Below are 17,843 nucleotides of genomic sequence, written 5' to 3' on the forward strand. Positions count from 1 at the left end.
AAGCTGAATTTATTTATATATCTATTAAACAATTATAATATGAACTATGACTCATACAATTAAAAAATTAGTTTTTATATTCCAAAAAACTATTACAAATTTTACATACACATTTTAACTTGTTTTCTACCTTATCTATGAATGACCTGGATTGTATCTGTCTGATTTAAAAATCAAATGTGCTCTTGCCCATCCGTTGCAAATATTTTTTCAACTACTATAATTATTATTATATTTATGAGATGTCAAGATCACAACTGAATGTTGATACTTTACTGTTTATTTTTATTTTTCGGGTATCATTCGTCCTTCCAGTTTCATAAAATGTTCAGCTGAATTATATTATTTCATGGATTCTTCATTTAAGGTGCATGACGACACCGTATTTAAATACTCGCGGGTTTCTTCGTCTGTCCTCAAGGAGCCAGTCGTGCACATGTGGAGGGCTTGTAAAGATGAAAAGATGGCACAAAAGCAGCAGTCAGAAGGGAGAAAAGAAAAAAGCAGAACATGGTGTGAATAATGCATGTGAGGCCAGTCACATCAATGATGGATGACGCACCAAAAGTATTCGCTCTCGTCACCAGTCTGAGACGACCATGTTTGCGTTTACAGGGCGCGCGATGTCATTTTATTTCTATTTCCTAATGATGCTTTGTAGTGCTCTTTACCAAAAATACATCAAGGACATTTTTGGAAACACATTTTTCTCATTAAAAAACAAACACATGCTGTGGAATATCAACAGAGACAGATTTAGGAGAAAAAAAACTAATCTTAAAGTAATAAATGCCTTGTTACAATCCCACATATTTGTTCATATTTGGCCTTTACAAGGGACAAAAACAAAGGGTCACAGCCCCATCATCTTCACAGTGCTATCTGGTTCGAGCGCTACAGTCCGCCTCCATCCGTCATCCATACACACGCACGACGCTGCATTCGGGTCACGCGGAACACGACAGGACGTTTGCACTCAAATCTGAAGTGGTGAAGGCCACTTGGGATCGGTGAGGCGTCACCATTTTACAACAAACCTCATCCTCTCGGCCTCTCCTTTAGGGATTGGAGGGTCTTCAAGTCAAGAGTGCAAAAAAAGACACAAAAAAACAACCTGGTAGCAATTCTTTTTAAAAATATGCGGCAGTTGGGAACGCTTTGAACCGTTGGCGCTGCTGTTCCTGCTGCGCTTGAATGCAGCACAAAATGTCATTCAAGGCCGTTCACCGGCATGTTTTTTGTTTTGTTTGATCACCAAAAAACATGAAACATTTCATAAAATTCTTGACAGTGTAAAGGAACGGTTTGACCATTTGGGAAATATTAAATGCCGTTCCTGTGCATACAAGCATATGAGAAAATGATGACTTGTGAATTATGGATGCTGCACCATCATTTTCAAGGTTTATAAAACATGTCAATGCATCGCATCATGTCGTAGCAGTTGCCCGATGCCATGCAAATAATGCTACACACAGAAAGCCCAGTAATTCTACACAAAACAGACGAGAAAAGCACACACAAATACAATAAACGGATGAAATTAGTGAACCTTTCTGGAGCTTGTGTTCATCTATCGATGCCAGCGACGTACAATGACAGGCAGCTCAATTCAATGCGCTTCCACTTGATGGAAGAAGGTGCATAATGAACTTCAAATTGAGACCAAATTGGGACTTTGTTGTCATTTCCGGGTACAGCGGTGCCCTGAGATACGAGTCACCCGATTTAGGAGTTTTTCAAGATATGAGGCGTCGTTCGGCCAATCGTTTGCTTTGACTTGCGCGCGGAAAATTGAGGTACGAGTACAAACTAAAGATAAAACGAAGAGAACGACACACTGTGCATTTCCAACAACCAAATAGCGTTAAAGCTTATTAAAGTCTGATTAGCTTAATGCTAAAAAGAACAAAATATGTGCTTTGGCTCAATAGAGTTTGTGAAACACTGACCGAGATGCACAAATTCATCTTTCCATTTCCTCGCAAAGAAAAGATGGCAGGTGGTGTGCGAAGTTTCTCTTTTCCCCACGTACCCTGCAGGCAGCGTTGTGACCAGCTCCGTCTTCGGCTTCTTTGCGGACGTCCGTCAGCAGCTTTTGTGGAGTTTCGCTGGTGTAAAAGGCGATGTGTAAACTCCTCGTCGTCTGGTGTCTCTACGGCGACACGCAGATGCACCGCAGTACTCGCAAAATGTTTGGGATCTTCACCGGCGGGCGCGAGGTCTCAGTGCGGCAGCAGCAGCCGTTCCACGGAGCGCTGCAAATGCTCCCAGTTCTTCCACAGCACCGCCAGCAGGGCCACGCCCACGCAGGTGAGCGCCAGGCGCAGGCGGCTGCGCAGGAGCGGTGCGGCGAACTTGGCCGCCGTGGACACGCACACCAGGATGACGGTGGCGAAGGCCAGCATGATGTTGATGCACTTGCCCAGCAGCACCTTGGCGTCCGAGTTCTCCAGCTGCACCGTCAGCTGCTGCTGCTGCTGCTGAAGCTCCAGCTTGGACACGCGCGTCTGGCACGACTCCAGCACCTCCTGAACACGCAAACGCGCCAATTTGACTGCTCTAATTCGACATTTCAACATGGTAAGCGTCGTATAGATTTCAATACACCGCAGCAAGCATCCAGATCATTCGAAACGAACAGAAACCGAAGCGATGAAGCGCTTTGCGGCTACCTGGATGTCCCGCGCCCTCTCGTAGGCCTGGTAGGCCACCTTCTCCTCGATGCTGGCCAGCTCCTGCTTCAGGTTGCTGGTCTCGTGCTGGTGGAGCTCCGTCAGGTCGTTCAGCTGGTCCTCCAGGCGCTCGTACCTGACATCAAAACGCACAGAAACAGCTTACTGGAACATTTTCCTACGAATTAAAAGAGGTGAAGAATCGAGAATTACACTTTGAACCCTCTCGAAACAGCCCCGTTCAAAGTTCCACTCACCTGTACCGCTCCTCGTGCAGCACCTGCGTGAAGTATCCGTAGTCGCGTTTAAACTGCGTGTTGAGCGCCTCGATGTCGTCCCCCAGCTGGGTCTGAGCCTCCCGGATGCCGCGGACCACGTCCAGGACCTCCGCCAGCCGCCCGGTGCCGTCGGACCTGGCGCCGCCGCCCGAGCCGGCCGCCGAGCCCCCGGCCGGGTTGCCGTTGGAGTCGACGGAGGCCGAGGTTCCGGTGGAGCACTCGTCGTCGCTGTGGTACTTCCCGGCCTTGGCCACGGTGGTGGCGCTGCCGCCCAGGCCCCGGCCGCCGCCCTCGGCGTGGAGCCCCGACCCAGCGTCCATGCTCTTGAGGTGTGCGATGTTGTCGGCGCTGCCGTACTTGTTGCGGATGAGATTGGCGAAGCCGCGCGACTTGTTGAAGAAGAACGGAGGCGAGAGCGACACGCCCGGCCCGATGGTCTTGACTTTGTCCAGCGCGGGGTGCCGCCCCGAGGAGCTGACGTCGCGCAGGTTGCCCTCCTTGCTGTGGCCGCCCGAGTCCCGGGCGCCGTCCTTGTGGCCGTGCTTGCCGTTGGCCTCGCTGTCCCTGGCGCGCCGGTGGTACTGCTCCAGCTTCCTCTGCAGCCTGGCGATGGAGTGCGCCGACTTCTGGTTCTTCTTCTCAAACACCTGACGGATGCGCACCACCTACGGATACAAAGGGGCGGAACATTCCGGTACACTTCCAAGGGAAGATATTCAAAATTGCAAACTTCAAAGATTTCCAGAATTTTGGTTCACCTGCTGCTTGTCGGCGTTATTGACCAGCTTCAGGTACTCCGCCACATTCTGGTCCCGCGCCGTCTGCTCCACCTTGATCTGCTCCGTCACCTAGAGCAGCAGGACAGTTTCCATGACGACCATGACCGAGGAACAAGATGTGTCTGTCAACGTTCTGAAACCCGATACCCAATATCAGAGGTCCTCGTTAGGCGGAATCAGGACCCAGATGCCTTTGCAAACAAAGCTTCAACTATTATTCGATGCTTGTCATTTAGCCAGTCTACCTTTTGAGGGCTTGAAAGTTATCATTTCTTATTTGAACCTGTGCAGGTTTTCTGGTCATTTCGGTAGTAACTGTAGGCACACTGAGAAATACTCTACAGAGAGAAAAGAAACAATCACAAATACTGTGAGACACAATGTTCCCCCGCATATTCACAACTTCTATTCCCTATTCATAGATTGTATGCGTCACCTAGCTTTGGTTATTTCCAGAAAATTGCAGAATATTCTGTTTTGTGCTCAGGCCAGTGGTGGGCCTAGCTTGAATTTCCTTTCCAGGTTACCAGACTGATGGCTTTGACCTTTTCCTCTCCACGTTTACGATAAATAACTACATTTCCCGTCATTCCCCGCGAACGCCGCTAAGCTCGTCTCCAGAGGGCCACTCCAGTAGGGGGCGCAAATTCCCCGTCCGAATGCTGATGACTTACTGTCCCTTATGACACCAGGAGAAAACTATTTCACAAAGCTTTTTTCAGGAATGCCGCCTTGTGCAGCTGCACATATGGCACATACCAGAAGCGCTAGCAGTCGTTTGCGTATCATCGAAGAAATTCATCTTGTGTGTCCGTGAAGTACGTTTACGCCGCAATTTTGCATGTGTACAATTGTTAAGTCGGTGCTGTACCTACCTGTTTCACACTAAGTTAGCATGTTATGCTAATTTCTGTGCTACATTAGCTTAGCAAGTGCTAGGATTTATGTCTGTAAGTCAAGCTCCTATTTTGTTATTGTGTCCACCTTGTGTCTGATGAAATACCGTATGCACGTATCCTTGTCAATGTGCGTTATGCAGCTGGGTCGCTGACCTTGAGGATCTTCTGCTGCAGGCTGTCGATGCCCAGCGCCCCCCTGTGGAAGTCCAGGCCCACGCCGTTGCGTCCCACGCCGTCCACCGCGTCCAGGTTGGACTCGGAGCCGCCGCGCCGCATGGGCACCGGAATGCTGAGGACATCGCAGCCGCTACGCTCCGCCTGGACAGAGACGTCAGCGGGGACATATAAGCGCTGCGGTGTTCGCCCGCTGTATCGCGGTTCGTCGTTCACACTCTCGCTGTAGCGCAGATTTTTTTTTAGGGGCTTTTATACAGGCAAGCCGGAATTTAGAGTTGCACGCCTTCAGAGATCTATTAGAAATACTACGAACACTATTTTGAAGTTTTAAAATTTCCGTAACATCCGTGCTAATCTCCGCTATCCTGTCCTTGGTGTTTTGCGTTATATGCGAGCATTAAACGAGCAGACTTTTGGTAGATGAAATTATATGGTTTGGTTGAGCTCTTTGGTGTTCAAACATCCAATGTTTAATTCTCTTGTTTTGTGTCAGTTTTACGGTAAACTTCAACGGGGAGTGACAAATCAACAGCTCGAAGCAAGCATGCTTTGCTTCTTATTTGGAAAACGGTGCAAGCGAGAATCTCCTTTTCCTTTCCTCAAAGTGATGTCAAACGAGAGACTGAGAATAAGGAATACTTTAAAAAGTGTGTTTTAATAAGTTTGAGAGTGTTTTAATGAGTTTAAATCAGGTGGGAAGGATAATATATATATTTTTTTTTGTTTTGTTTTGTTTTGTTTTTTTTTCCCCGACATGGCCTCTATCGTGGCTTTTCACCTATCGTGTATGGATCTAGAATGTAACACCTTTATTGCACTACGGACTCCCTCACAATGTCAAAGTGCTGCTTTAAATACAATGTAAAACACTTCAAATCAGCAAAAGTGCATTTACCAGTCAGTTCACTGCATCAGTTGACCCCTCTTCGCCCTCTTATCTCGCTGCTCTCGGGATAAATATGGCATTTTAACACGGGACTTCTGCAGGCTTTAATCCATCACACCGCGTTTTTTGCCAATGACTGCATTTGTGTGAGTGCTGGTGATGCACGTACGCACACAAACCTGTGCCCTTATGCGACTAAAAACAGAGATAACCTCCAGCGCTCTGCTACAACAGCTTCATTTGCCCATAATCTCTACTTAATGCCATGTACATAACCAATACGCGCATGTGTGCGAGTGTTGATGTCCCTCCACTGGCGCTCATGACACTTTTACCCAAACGAGTTCAGTTGCGAACACGGCGACGGAATAAGCAACGCAGCTGGCTCGCTTCATTAAGCGGCCGAAGACATCGACACTTGTGCCCAAAAGAAGGGGACAGATTGAAGAAGCGGTTTTGCTCAATGAGTGTGCACATTAAAGTGTCGACGTCTAAATTAAGGCAACATTGAAATTCGGAGCACGCTCACACACGCAAAGTTGGAAACTGGTAAAGTTCATTTGGGAAAAGGAAAAGGACAGATTAAGGTGAAATGCTGAGTCGGAGGCCCCAGGAGCTTCAGAGGGGAACATCCTGCGGGGTGTGGGTCAAACACACACACACGCACACAAAATCACATTTAGTGCAGGAACCTGAAGTACGTCGCAATGGCCCTGAGCCAAGGGAGCCCAAGTCCACAGCCGCTGGCCCCTTGTACTCACATCCAATTAAAGAAGACCTTCTCAGAAGCGTCGGCCAAACGTTTTGGTCCAAATACGAGGGGCAGCTCGCGCTTTGGTCAAATAGTGGCAGGCCTGCAAACCTTAACAGGCATGTCAAATATGTGTGTTTTGTCAATTTTCGGATCATTAACAAGATTCAAAAGTGTGAAATTCAATCAGGTTAATCCAGTATGCATGTCAAGCATTCATATATATATATATATATATATATATAAAATTAAGATTTCAATTATTTGCTGCCTATAAAGGGCTGCAGAAGAAATCAAAACAGGAAGTACAACAGCTTGTACTGTGCGCGTGTTCTGTCGTGCTGCTTTGCTGCGGAGAATCAATACATTTGAATCCGGCAACAATTGCGGCTGGTTATCGAGTTAAAAATCATTCAAATGTTGGCAACACACAGCCGGCAAATATAACAACAGTGACAACGTACAAGATGCGTAGAATCAAACGGCTTAATCGCCTCACTTTATGTTCCCATTCGACACGCTCCGACGTGCAGCTCGGGATTTAAAAACAAAATAATGCAAAAAAATTAAAAAAAAATGTTGTAATCCTCCTCTCTACTCTTGTAATCCCGACAGTTTAATCTCAAAAAGATTACCCAGCAACCCTCCCTTCCTTTTTTCGAAAAATGGGGTCTAAAACGCCGCGTTGGCGAGGACTTTTGACCGTGGAAAGAAGGCAACTGACATCAAAGCGTTGGAGATGTTTTATGAAGGACAACGCGTCTCACCTCAAAGGAATGCAAAGATTCTTGGAAGAAAACCAAGATGTCGTAAAAAATGGAAGCAGGAAGTTTGACACGCTTTTCCTCTTCCCGGTGCACAAAGTCAAGGCTATGCAGTCTCGCTCGGATGAGTGTGGTGTTGAAGAACAAGCCCACCAAACGGGATTTGAACCCCGGCCCTCAGAACTGTGAGGCAGACGCTCTAACCGCCCGCCACCATAGGAACATTGCCTCACAATTATTTTGTGTACCCAACAGTCAAAGATTTGTCTACAGCTGCCATAAGATGGTAGCGAAGCACTACTTTTGAAGCTCTTCAACTCACTTCAACTCAGTTCCTTGGCTCCAGGATGCCACAATATGACGCCAAAGTGCATAATACAGTCAAGCAGTCACAAACGACTTTCACAACTACCGCGAGTGACTCAATAGGCGGCACTGATATCAGACATTTTTCGCAGAGGATAAAGAATATATACCCGTTTGTTTTGTTATATTGTCGATGTGTTGCTACATCATTCATGTTCAAATATCCGTTGCTTAAAGCATTGCCACATGGATGCTGTTGGTTAGCCCGTCTAAGGCATTTCCTATTATGTGTTAGCATCAAGCTAGCGGACTTTAAAATGAAAGTAAAAGGAATATCAATGTAAAGGAAGTGGTTTACGTGCGTTGATGTAGCGACATAATGACACAATTTTTTTTCTCCAGATCGGGAAAAACGGTGGAGTTTATCCCGAGGGAGGCGTTTATTATTCGTCTCTCTGATCCATTTGTGACCTTTTCATCATCCCACGGAGGCCATTTTGAGATCAAACTAAAGACGTGCTTCTTACACGGGCACTGGATCAGCTGCGTGTGTATGACTAATGTGCGCGTCTGCGTGTCTCACTTTAACGGGCAGAGTATTTGCGCCTGGTTTAATCCACAACGTGTTACTCACACATTCGACATGGCTGTGTGTGTGTGTGTGCGTGTGTCTATCGTCGGCGGGATTAGCCCACATTAGCTCGCTAATCTGTCGGTGTCAAACCCGCGCACCTGCGACGTCACCGCACGACAACCGACGCGTCTGAAGTGAGAGTGTCTGCCGTCCGCTGCGAAGCTGGAAAACATTGGGCCGGTTGCCGTGACAACAGAGATGAATGAAAAGAGCCAGCAGTGAGGCCTTCAGTCGCAATCTCTCTCCTCCCATTTTGTTAATGGATAAAACTCCAAAGTGCGATGTCAGTCAAAAACATTACACGCTTCTTAAGTAGCTTGAAGCCCACATCTGAGACAGACACACACACACACACACACACACACACACACACACGCTTGCATTTAAGACCATCTACAGTAGTTCACCAGCTTGCACACAGTTAGCAGACTTCCTACACAAAAATGGATTCTATGTCAAATATTGACAAGATTAAAAAAAAAAAAATGAAATAGATACATATCTGTTTTTCCATTAGTAGGATAAATAGGATATACAGTCTTGGCTAAACACATTGGCACGGCCGTATTGTTAATGTGAGCACACATTTTAAAGTTACTTAGATCAAATTTACATTGCTTCAACAAGAAACAAACTACTGCAACACACACAGTTAATTAATGAATTAGTATTGATTGACTTGTGTGCATCCCTCCTCCAGACCAGTAGAGGGCAGCATAGTAGAGTCAGGTGGTTTAAAATGACTGCACGAAACAAGCTAATGAGGTTTGACGTCACAATGTTCCCATTTAAAATTAATTTGTGCCTTTTTTTTTTCCTGAGAAAAAGTGCCGCTGCGTTATGTTCCGCGGGTCAAATCAATGGGACGCTTGTGAGGAAAACGTGATGGAAATTCGCAGCACGGCGCCGGGAAGCAAATCAGTCGCGAAGAACAAACGCAGCCTGAGACTTTCACTACACAAACGCAGTGATTGTGACTATTATGTCAACACACAAACAGCCATTAAAAGGCCAACCATATTGATGTGCTGATAACAAGACATACAGATTGGAGCGAACCCGTTTCCTCGAAGGGAAGCTCGGTATCGCGCGTACGTACGCACGCAGTGAGTTATGCGTGCTGGGACACGGACGACCGCGCTAAAAGTCTCCAGCTGAGTTGGGGATCACTCCCGATCCGCTATGCAGTGCCCAATATCGTGAGTTTGCCATTTTGTTGGCAACATTTGCAGACATCGGGGCGACCCCTGACACGAATAGCAAACATCAGCGAGTGAAGTGTTTTCGACTGTATAGTGATTGTGATTAGGGAGGAGGGGATGAGTGGATCGTGCCCAACACAGCCTCCATAATTGGACGTTGTGTCCAAATGTCAAAGGGAACCTCTGGCCTCCGAAATGTAATCAAGAGGTCAGGGTGCGACGGAGCGTTGCAATGGGGGGGGTGGGGGGGGGGCGCCCTGGGGTGAACGTGTACGAGCACGACGGAGCCAAGTATCACCTGAACGCCCCCGGAGGAACTAATCCAGGAAGGTGTCAGCAGTTGAAAGCCATTCACGCCAAACACCGCCATAGCTGCTGGGATCTCTCATTTTTGGGACGATCGAGTCGTCGTGACCTTTAAATAGAGGAGCACTCGAGCTTGATACCACAGGTCAGCATGAGCGACGCCGTGTGTGTCAACAATGCACAACATCCACCTGAAGGAAAAACAACATCCAGCCCCACTTTACACAAAACAAACCTTTTGAGTCATCGCCTAAACAGTGGCCCAACCTGTTCTGCTGTGCCTTGCATGCCACAAACACTTGCAAGTTCAAACGGTAACATTTGCAAGCTGGAACGCAAATCATCGTCACCAAAGCCCCCCCCCCCCAAAGAAAAACAACATGTACACCACGTAAGAAAAAAGCTTGCCGTGTAGTACTTCGGCGGTGTGCACCAAGACAAAATGTCCATTCTGGCTCGTGTGCATCTGACGTGCAATATTTATCCTCGATAGAAAAAACATTTTGTCATTGAGGAACTGAGAACAAGTGGTGGCATATTCAAATGACGGTGACAGATGTGTGTGCTTGCACAAAAGTGTCGCTGAGCAATTGTGTACAGGACCGTTTGTTTCTATTTTATGACAACACGCCAACATTGAACAGCACAATCGCCGCTTCTTGGTGCCAAGTAGGTGACGAGTTACCTGGTTTGTGTTCACCGACGTGGCACAAATCAGGAACATGTAACATATTGCGACTTCAACAAAATATTCCCTTTGGCTAGAATGTGCAATGAATATAAGTCGCTATAAGCCAACTTGAGGAGAACAGCAACACGTTTACCATATTATTAGCGTCGATGGGGTGACCGCAGCCCGACTTGTGGTAAACTTTTCCCCGCAGCAGCTCCACCGGCTCGGGACATAGTCTCGGCTTCAAGGTGGTCCGTTAGCGGCTACGCAACGAATACATCCCCGCTGGTTCCGAGATATCGGACGACACAACAACTGCTCCTCCAGCCGAGATGCTGCGATTCGTTTACCGCGCCAGCCCGGTGCCGCTCAAAGGTTGCCAGCCGGCAGCCGCCCGCCGCAAACTCCTCAAGCCTCGGAGGACCAAGCCCCGCCCGCCGCGTCATAGGCGGCGAGGCGTGGCTGAGCATATCAAATGCACACTACATAACATGATCATAATCTGCCTTAAAACCACCACAAAAAAAACACACGTTTCTTTACAAACACAAGAGGAAATGTGAGGGTGGACAGTTTGTAATAAATACAATTTTATTAAATCTGACTGATTTAAATGTATTAATCTCACATCCAACAGTCAAACACAACTTCCATACTGTTCCTGAGCCACGAATTTCACAATAAAAGCATTGAAATACAAATATAAATCAGTGCTGGGCATTTATGGCCCATCGACCATTTATATTTTCGAGATTAACTATTTTCTGAATTTGGAATTTTTGTTGAAGTTTGCACACCCCTGGTATAAGTACTGGTATAAGTATATAAAAAAACAACAACACAAAAATAACATTTTGACTTATTACAGTGTCCTTTTCTGTTTAAAATTGTGCCTACGGAATGGCTGGTAAACAATAATAATACTTATACTGTATATATATAGATATATCTATATATATACATTACATTTAACATTTTTTATGTTTTAATCAAACAATCGTTTAATTAATTATACTTGCATGAGTTACACAGTTAAGTAAACATTCATTTTAAAACTAAAATAAACATGTTTACATTGTTTACACTTTTTTTTAACCTCATCTACAAATGACCTGGCCCATCTGTCCATTTTGAAAGTCATCACAAAAGTTTACCCACGCCTGGGTACAAGGGGGAACAAAATGATCTTGACCCATCATTGTGTCATTTCCTTCTTGAATTTTTTTTGTCTCCAGAATGGAGGGATGGTTTACTTTCAGTAGGTATTACGTCGTGAATCATTCATACAGGACAGCCCAACAATAGTGAAAGTAATTAGTGTGCTTAGTGTATTGTGATCTCATAGGGCCCCGCCTCTTTGTCAATAATTCATCTCATCTGGCCATTTTGTCACCTGAAGAGTTCGTCGTCCTCACATACAAACTTTGAGCGCGCTGAGTCCAAGTTACGAGGACACCGCGGGCGCGACATTCATCACCGTGACAAGTGCGAGCGCTTACAGCACGGACCCCCGAGGGGGCTTAGCCTGAGGCCTCGAGCGCTGTTATTGAAGTCAGGCTGATTAAAGCGTGTTGTTTCCTCTGTGTGTGCGTGTGCGTGTGTGTGTGATGATTGATGGTCCCCCAGCTGTGATCAATACTAATAACCTCACACACTTCCAGTCCATTTCAGCCCTGTATCGATCACGCTAATCGATACACGTGTGTAAAACAGAGACAAGAGGGACGTTTAATTGTTATTCCTTCTGAACCTAATTATCCGAAGAGACGATGATGACGATGATGATGATGTGCGTCAGGAGCGAGCAGAAACGTAAGATCCCCACATGACACCATTGTTCTCCTCCGCAAGTGCTGCCGTTTGTGTTCTTTGCGGACTTCCTGCCTCACTTCCCGTCGCCGGGCAGAGAGGCTTTGGCGCTGGTACCGGGCCCAGGAGCTCAAACGTTTCGGCGAGAAGCGGGACGTTCTGCCGTCGAATGTCGGAGGGAGGACGCGACGTTTTGGAAGCGTCCTAGAAAGTTTCGGAGGAGGTTCAGAATGTTCCCAGCGGAACCGGAATGTTCAAGTGGGACAACATGGGGGGGACTACAGTTCATGGATGTTGGTTGGTTTTCTGGTTAGACCCCTGGTCAGTGGTTTAGTCAATTGGTCAGTCAGGTGATCTGTCTGTTAGCCAGTTGCTCGGTTAGTCAGTCAGTTAGTCGGGTGTTTAGTGGGTTCGTTGGTGAATTGGGTGGTCAGTCGGTAGTCACTCAGTCACATGGTTAGTTGACCAGTCTGCTCGTCAATCACTTAGTGAGTTAGTGAGTTAGTTAGTTAGTTAATGGGTTGGCCAGTTAGTGTGGAGGTGGAGGGCACGCAGGGCAAAACGCGGCCTTCATTTCTCCATGAACGTCAATGACTAAATTCCCACGCAGAGGGAGGATTGTGTTTACAAAGTGGATTTTCCAAATTGCTTGCCTTGGGCGGAGGCCGATTCCAGTTTCAAGATAACTCGCCATCCGCCGCGCGAGCGGAGGAAGTGACGGACAGGAGACAGACGGAGAAAGCGAAACCGAGAGCGAAGTCGCACAACATCCCCATTCAGGAGGAAATGAACCTTTGCCACTTTTTTCATAAAACCATTGCTCATGTTGCTCAGTGACACTCCGCTTCGATCCTGAGGGAGAGAAATGACTCCTGTTATATATTCATGAGCTTTGTTCGGCGAAGCCTCCTCCGCCTGCACAAATGTGCGCGAGCTAGGTGGCTACGTGTCGCTCGGCTGGCTGGCGCCTGCATCCGTCTCGTGGTTCCGCTGACGCTGCTCAGCCTCATTAGGCTCACTAGCAGATGACCAATGACGACGCTCACGTGCACGTAAACGCAAACATGCTGCCGCAGCGCAAAAAGGAGGAGGAAGAGGAGGGGACAACTGCTGGAACAACAGGAATGGTTGGCGACTCATCGGGAAGAGTGGCACCACCAAACGATCACCATACAGGTCGATAGATGCCAAACGTGCTATTGTGACACACATTTCGCACTGAGACGCGATAATACTTCAAGAAATATACTTTTAGTTCGGTGGTGTGCAGTGACAGCTTTCGAATGTAATGTGGCTTGTTTCAATAAAGGTTGGGAAAAACTGGTCTAACTCCCTGGCCCTCCCGCCGCCTTTGAGTCCCCCCGCCCCTCCCCCGTTTTCCCAATAATGGCTTCTCTTCACGGAGGTTCGCCTCTTTTGTGCGTTCCCGGCAGGGGAATTCAATCAGCAGGCGGCCTGAATGGTCTCACCGAACGCCTCGCGGTGTGTCTGGCGGTAAATTTAAGGCGACGCTGCACGCCGAGCAGATGCGACGCTGTCACCACATATCACACGCTGACAATTTGCGCTTTTATATTGCCATTGAAGCACTTTTTGGACTCAACTGTGGCAGATGTGCAGCAGATGGAGCCACCAAGCACAGTGGTGGTGAACACCTGCGGGATGGCATGCAACTACTTCTCCCAAGGCCAGTCATCCACTTCCTACATATGCCTTTGGAGTAAAAAAAAAAAAAAAAAAAAAACACTCTACATTATCGTACCGGTACTTGAGATATAATGACATACTTAAATAGAATGTAAAGAATTCAAGTTTTTGCTTCAATTCAATGTACTTTGTGCTGCCCAGACTTTTGCACGGATGCACATCACGAAAACAGAGATGAATGAAACGACTTTACTCATCGTGACCTATATACTATTTATCTTGCTCATCTAAAAACAGATCATAGGGTATTTTCATTTCATTGCACCCTCGCGGCCTCCATTGACCGGCCGTCACTGCATGCGCTACTTTTTCCCCAACCTTCCTTCACCGCGTAGTTTGATGTTCCTTAGTCTACCCGTTGAAGAAAAAATTGTAACAGGAGCCTCCAAATTTGAAGGATAAGAAAGAAAGGAAGGAAGGAAGGAAGGAAGGAAGGAAGGAGAAGGAAGGAAGGAAGGAAGGAAGGAAGGAACCTCCAAGAGGTGATTCTTGGGTGGAATTTCCATGGAATGAGCCATGTGTAAAACAACGAAACGTCATATTCAGTTGTGTGTTCATGTTTGAAGAGCATGCGTGGGCATCTTTAAAGTGTGACCTTGCCCCACGCACACACGCACATCATAAACACACACACGCCCATGAAGCTGGCGACCTTTAGGGCCTTTTGTGTTGGTATGAGTGTTTTGAAGTTTTCACAAGCCGCCACGGTGGCGTGTGGGCACACTCGGCCACTAAAAGGTCGACAATGGATTAAATATCATAAAAAGAAAAGATACTCTAGGGCCAATTAATGTTGTCTGGGAAATATGCTAATGAGGTAAAGCTCTGATACAGATTTTAGCCTGTTAGCTTTGTCTAAGTCAGGTAAAAGTGTTCATTCATGAGCATTACTGATGCAAAACTACATCAAGTCAAATTATTGTGCATCTTATGTGAGTTCAGTTTGGCTATTCTGATTGACGTAGATTGCAAATACATTCATTCTTATTTACAATTACATACAATTTGAATCAGTGTGTGTGTGTGTGTGTGTATGTGTCGAACGCTCATTAATGAGGAAGTGTGTGTGTGTGTGTGTGTGTGTGTAGGGGGGGGAGCTTCTGTCTGGTTTCCACGGTGACTAATTGAGTATGGCATGCGTAATGAAGATGAGGGGTCTACAGAATCACATTTAGTTTATGAACAGCGGGGGGTCCTTATCATCATCATCATCATCATCATCATCATCCAGGTCATTAATCACACACGCGTGGGCGTGTCTAATCAGTGCGGTTCGTAACATTGTTAGCATTGCTGCATGATTGCCACTGCAGCACAAAGAGGAGAAAATATTTGAGGTCGTCTTCGTTTGTCGAGCGTGTCCTTGTTGGGGCGGGCGAGGCAGGAAAACAGGAAGTGTCCCATTAAACCAGAGCACTTACACAACAATTTTATTTTTTTACACTGTTTCCTTGCATGGGACCACATCAATTATAATCGCTTTTATTTCTATACGAGTGGTGGACAGTTGGCTGCTGCTCTTTCATGTAACACAGATGTGAGGCACTTCTCAGAAACAGTGCTAATATGACTAAATATTAGTTCAGTTATTCGGAGGAATTGTGGCCTGTAGTGCAATAGGCCTGGGAAATAGTCGTTCAAAGCAGTCTCCATTCAACACAGGTGCGAAGCAATCGTCACAAACAGTACTCGCATGACTAAATATCAGTTCGGCGGTCACAGGAATTTAAGTCCAATGGTTCTGGGGTTAGTGTCGTAGCTTAAAGGCCAATCCATGCAACACAGATTTGAAGCACTTGTCAGAAACAGAGCCAAAATGACAAAATATCAACTCATAGTCCGACGGGTCCTGAGCCGTAAAAGAAGGTACCTTCATGCAACACAGGTGTGAAGCACTTGTCACAAACAGTGCTCACATGTCTAAATATCAGCTCAGCGATTCAGAGGACTTTTGGAATGTCGTCTGGTGGTCCTGGGCTGGAATGCCAGGTGCCTTCATGCAACTTAGGTATGAAGCACATCACAGAAAAAGTGAAGCACTTTGCAGAAACAGTGCTAAAATGACTAAATATGACTTGGAAAAGAGTCTGATGTGTTCCCAATGCATACAAACACAATTCTTAACATACAGAAAACACACAATGTCAACACGCGTGACTTCTTTTGTGTTTTTTTGAAACCCAGCAGTCATTGAAAAGGTGTGTCTGCCTGGCTGCTTGTTTTTGCTCCTTACACATTCTTGAAGCACGACACAAGCAACCAAAGGTCAGCAGCGGTTGCGAGCGATGCACCAAACGTGGCGTCACTTGTCGAACGCAACTACGAGCCGCGACGCACCCCGCAACTTGCATCCATCCATCCTGACATTTTCTTTACCAAACAGACTCCGGTGACGACACGTTAAAGAGTCAACAAAACAGCACTACCTCGGTCACGTAGATGAGCGGCAAGGCGCTGTGGTTCTTTCTCATGGGGACAAAGTGCACAACGACAAGCAGCTTCACGCGAGTTCCCCCCTGAGCTCTTCTGACACTCGTATTGTGAAATCTGCCGCTTCCTGTGTCAGCACCTGCCGGGGCCCCAGCGCGCACGCTGGCTCGACTTCGCCCTGACGTGCGGAACGGCCGGCCGGACCTTAAAAGGCGCCAGGCGGCCCCCGAGCGGAATCTTTGTGATCCCTATCGGACACCCTCGAACGGCCTTGGTCCACGGCGACCGTGGTGACCGTGGCCTCAGACCAAGGATGGAGAAGACTGGGCTGCAGCACATCATGTGGCGTGAGTGCGGGAATCTCCCAGCAGCCTCCAGGAGGGGAGACTACGCTTGTAATGTGCGTGTTTGGCATTCTTAAGGGCTCCTATGGGTGCTTGAAATGCTTGAATTTGGGATGTAGTGTGCTTCAAGTACTACTATGAGGTCTACTTAAATATATGCATTCATGTGAACGTTTTTTTTTTTTTTAGCATTTTTATGATATCAAATTAACTGGGTTATCCAATAATAACGTTGATGAAAAATAATGCAACATTATGAATGAATGAGTTTGAAATATGTATTAATATTTTTACTATATGAAATGATGTTGATTGTTCAATGTTAACATTTCAAATATATATATTTTTATTACTTTTTATGAGTAGTTGTAGTGAGTTTAATGAACATGTTGATGTTTAATTTAATTTAAATTAAATTGCACTCAGTTAAATTTAATTAAATGATGTCAAAAATACATTTGAAAGTCCAATTTTTGTTCAGTGCTAAAATGTATATATATAAGATTAGAAATATACCAAAATAGCAGATGTAATGCAATATGTAAAATAAATGTGTTATTTATTATATATCAACATTTAAATAAAAGTATAAAACAATTTATGGATTTGTTTAGAGCTAAGATTTTCCTTTGCTGTGTGTCAAGAAGTGTCTAGAAGTGACACATTGAAACTAAACCTCTCTCGTGACTATCAACAAAACACGGTACACATATTGTACAAGATATGCACAATATATTGTATATTACACGTTTCCAGAGTCTGCGTGACCTCGCCTCCCTTGACCTCGCAGTGCGCTCTTCCGAACAGCTGGAGGCGTTGTCGGTGTCCTGTGTGCTGGAAAATGAACGCCTCCACAATTAATCGTGCGTTAAACGGTTAAAACAAAAATAACAAAACAAATAAACCTGAGGCATATTTTGATTAATTTAAAACACATACATTTAATATGCTTACTCATTTGCAGACTGGAGCCTCTAGATGACGGTAAAACATTTTTCAAAACCTCTTCTTCGTGTGCCATTGCGATTGCAGATCGTAAATTCAACTAAGACAACATTGCATGTGCATTGGGGATAGTTGAACAGAAAGAAAATCTGAATAAAATCTATTTTATCTATCTATCTATTTTAGTGAATGAAAATGATGCCATTGTGATTTTTAAGGGCAAAACTGTACGAAAATTCGACGAAATGTAGAGTAGAGAAGAGTACGACATCATATTA

The 17,843-nt window shown here is 45.9% G+C and overlaps 1 protein-coding gene across 3 annotated transcripts; it reads right to left on the reverse strand.

Annotated features, from left to right (window-relative positions):
- Positions 1-602: 602 nt before the first annotated feature.
- LOC133396933 (transmembrane and coiled-coil domain protein 3-like) lies at positions 603-10,738 on the reverse strand. Of its 3 annotated transcripts, XM_061667227.1 has the most exons (7): positions 9,650-9,777; positions 4,785-4,949; positions 3,712-3,801; positions 2,933-3,618; positions 2,676-2,811; positions 2,210-2,531; positions 603-2,111 (listed from the first exon to the last, which is right to left on the reverse strand). In XM_061667227.1, exons 1-6 carry the CDS (start codon positions 9,719-9,721, stop codon positions 2,226-2,228), a joined length of 1,455 nt encoding a protein of 484 aa, XP_061523211.1. In that variant the 5' UTR covers positions 9,722-9,777; the 3' UTR covers positions 603-2,111; positions 2,210-2,225. The 3 variants fall into 3 exon arrangements, with proteins under 3 accessions (XP_061523211.1, XP_061523212.1, XP_061523214.1); XM_061667228.1 differs by lacking the exon at positions 9,650-9,777 and adding an exon at positions 10,482-10,738 and having other exon boundaries at positions 603-2,531; XM_061667230.1 differs by lacking the exon at positions 9,650-9,777 and adding an exon at positions 6,456-8,603 and having other exon boundaries at positions 603-2,531.
- Between the last annotated feature and the right edge of the window lie 7,105 nt (positions 10,739-17,843).

Source organism: Phycodurus eques, chromosome 22, assembly GCF_024500275.1.
Source record: "Phycodurus eques isolate BA_2022a chromosome 22, UOR_Pequ_1.1, whole genome shotgun sequence".
Lineage (NCBI taxonomy): Eukaryota > Metazoa > Chordata > Actinopteri > Syngnathiformes > Syngnathidae > Phycodurus > Phycodurus eques.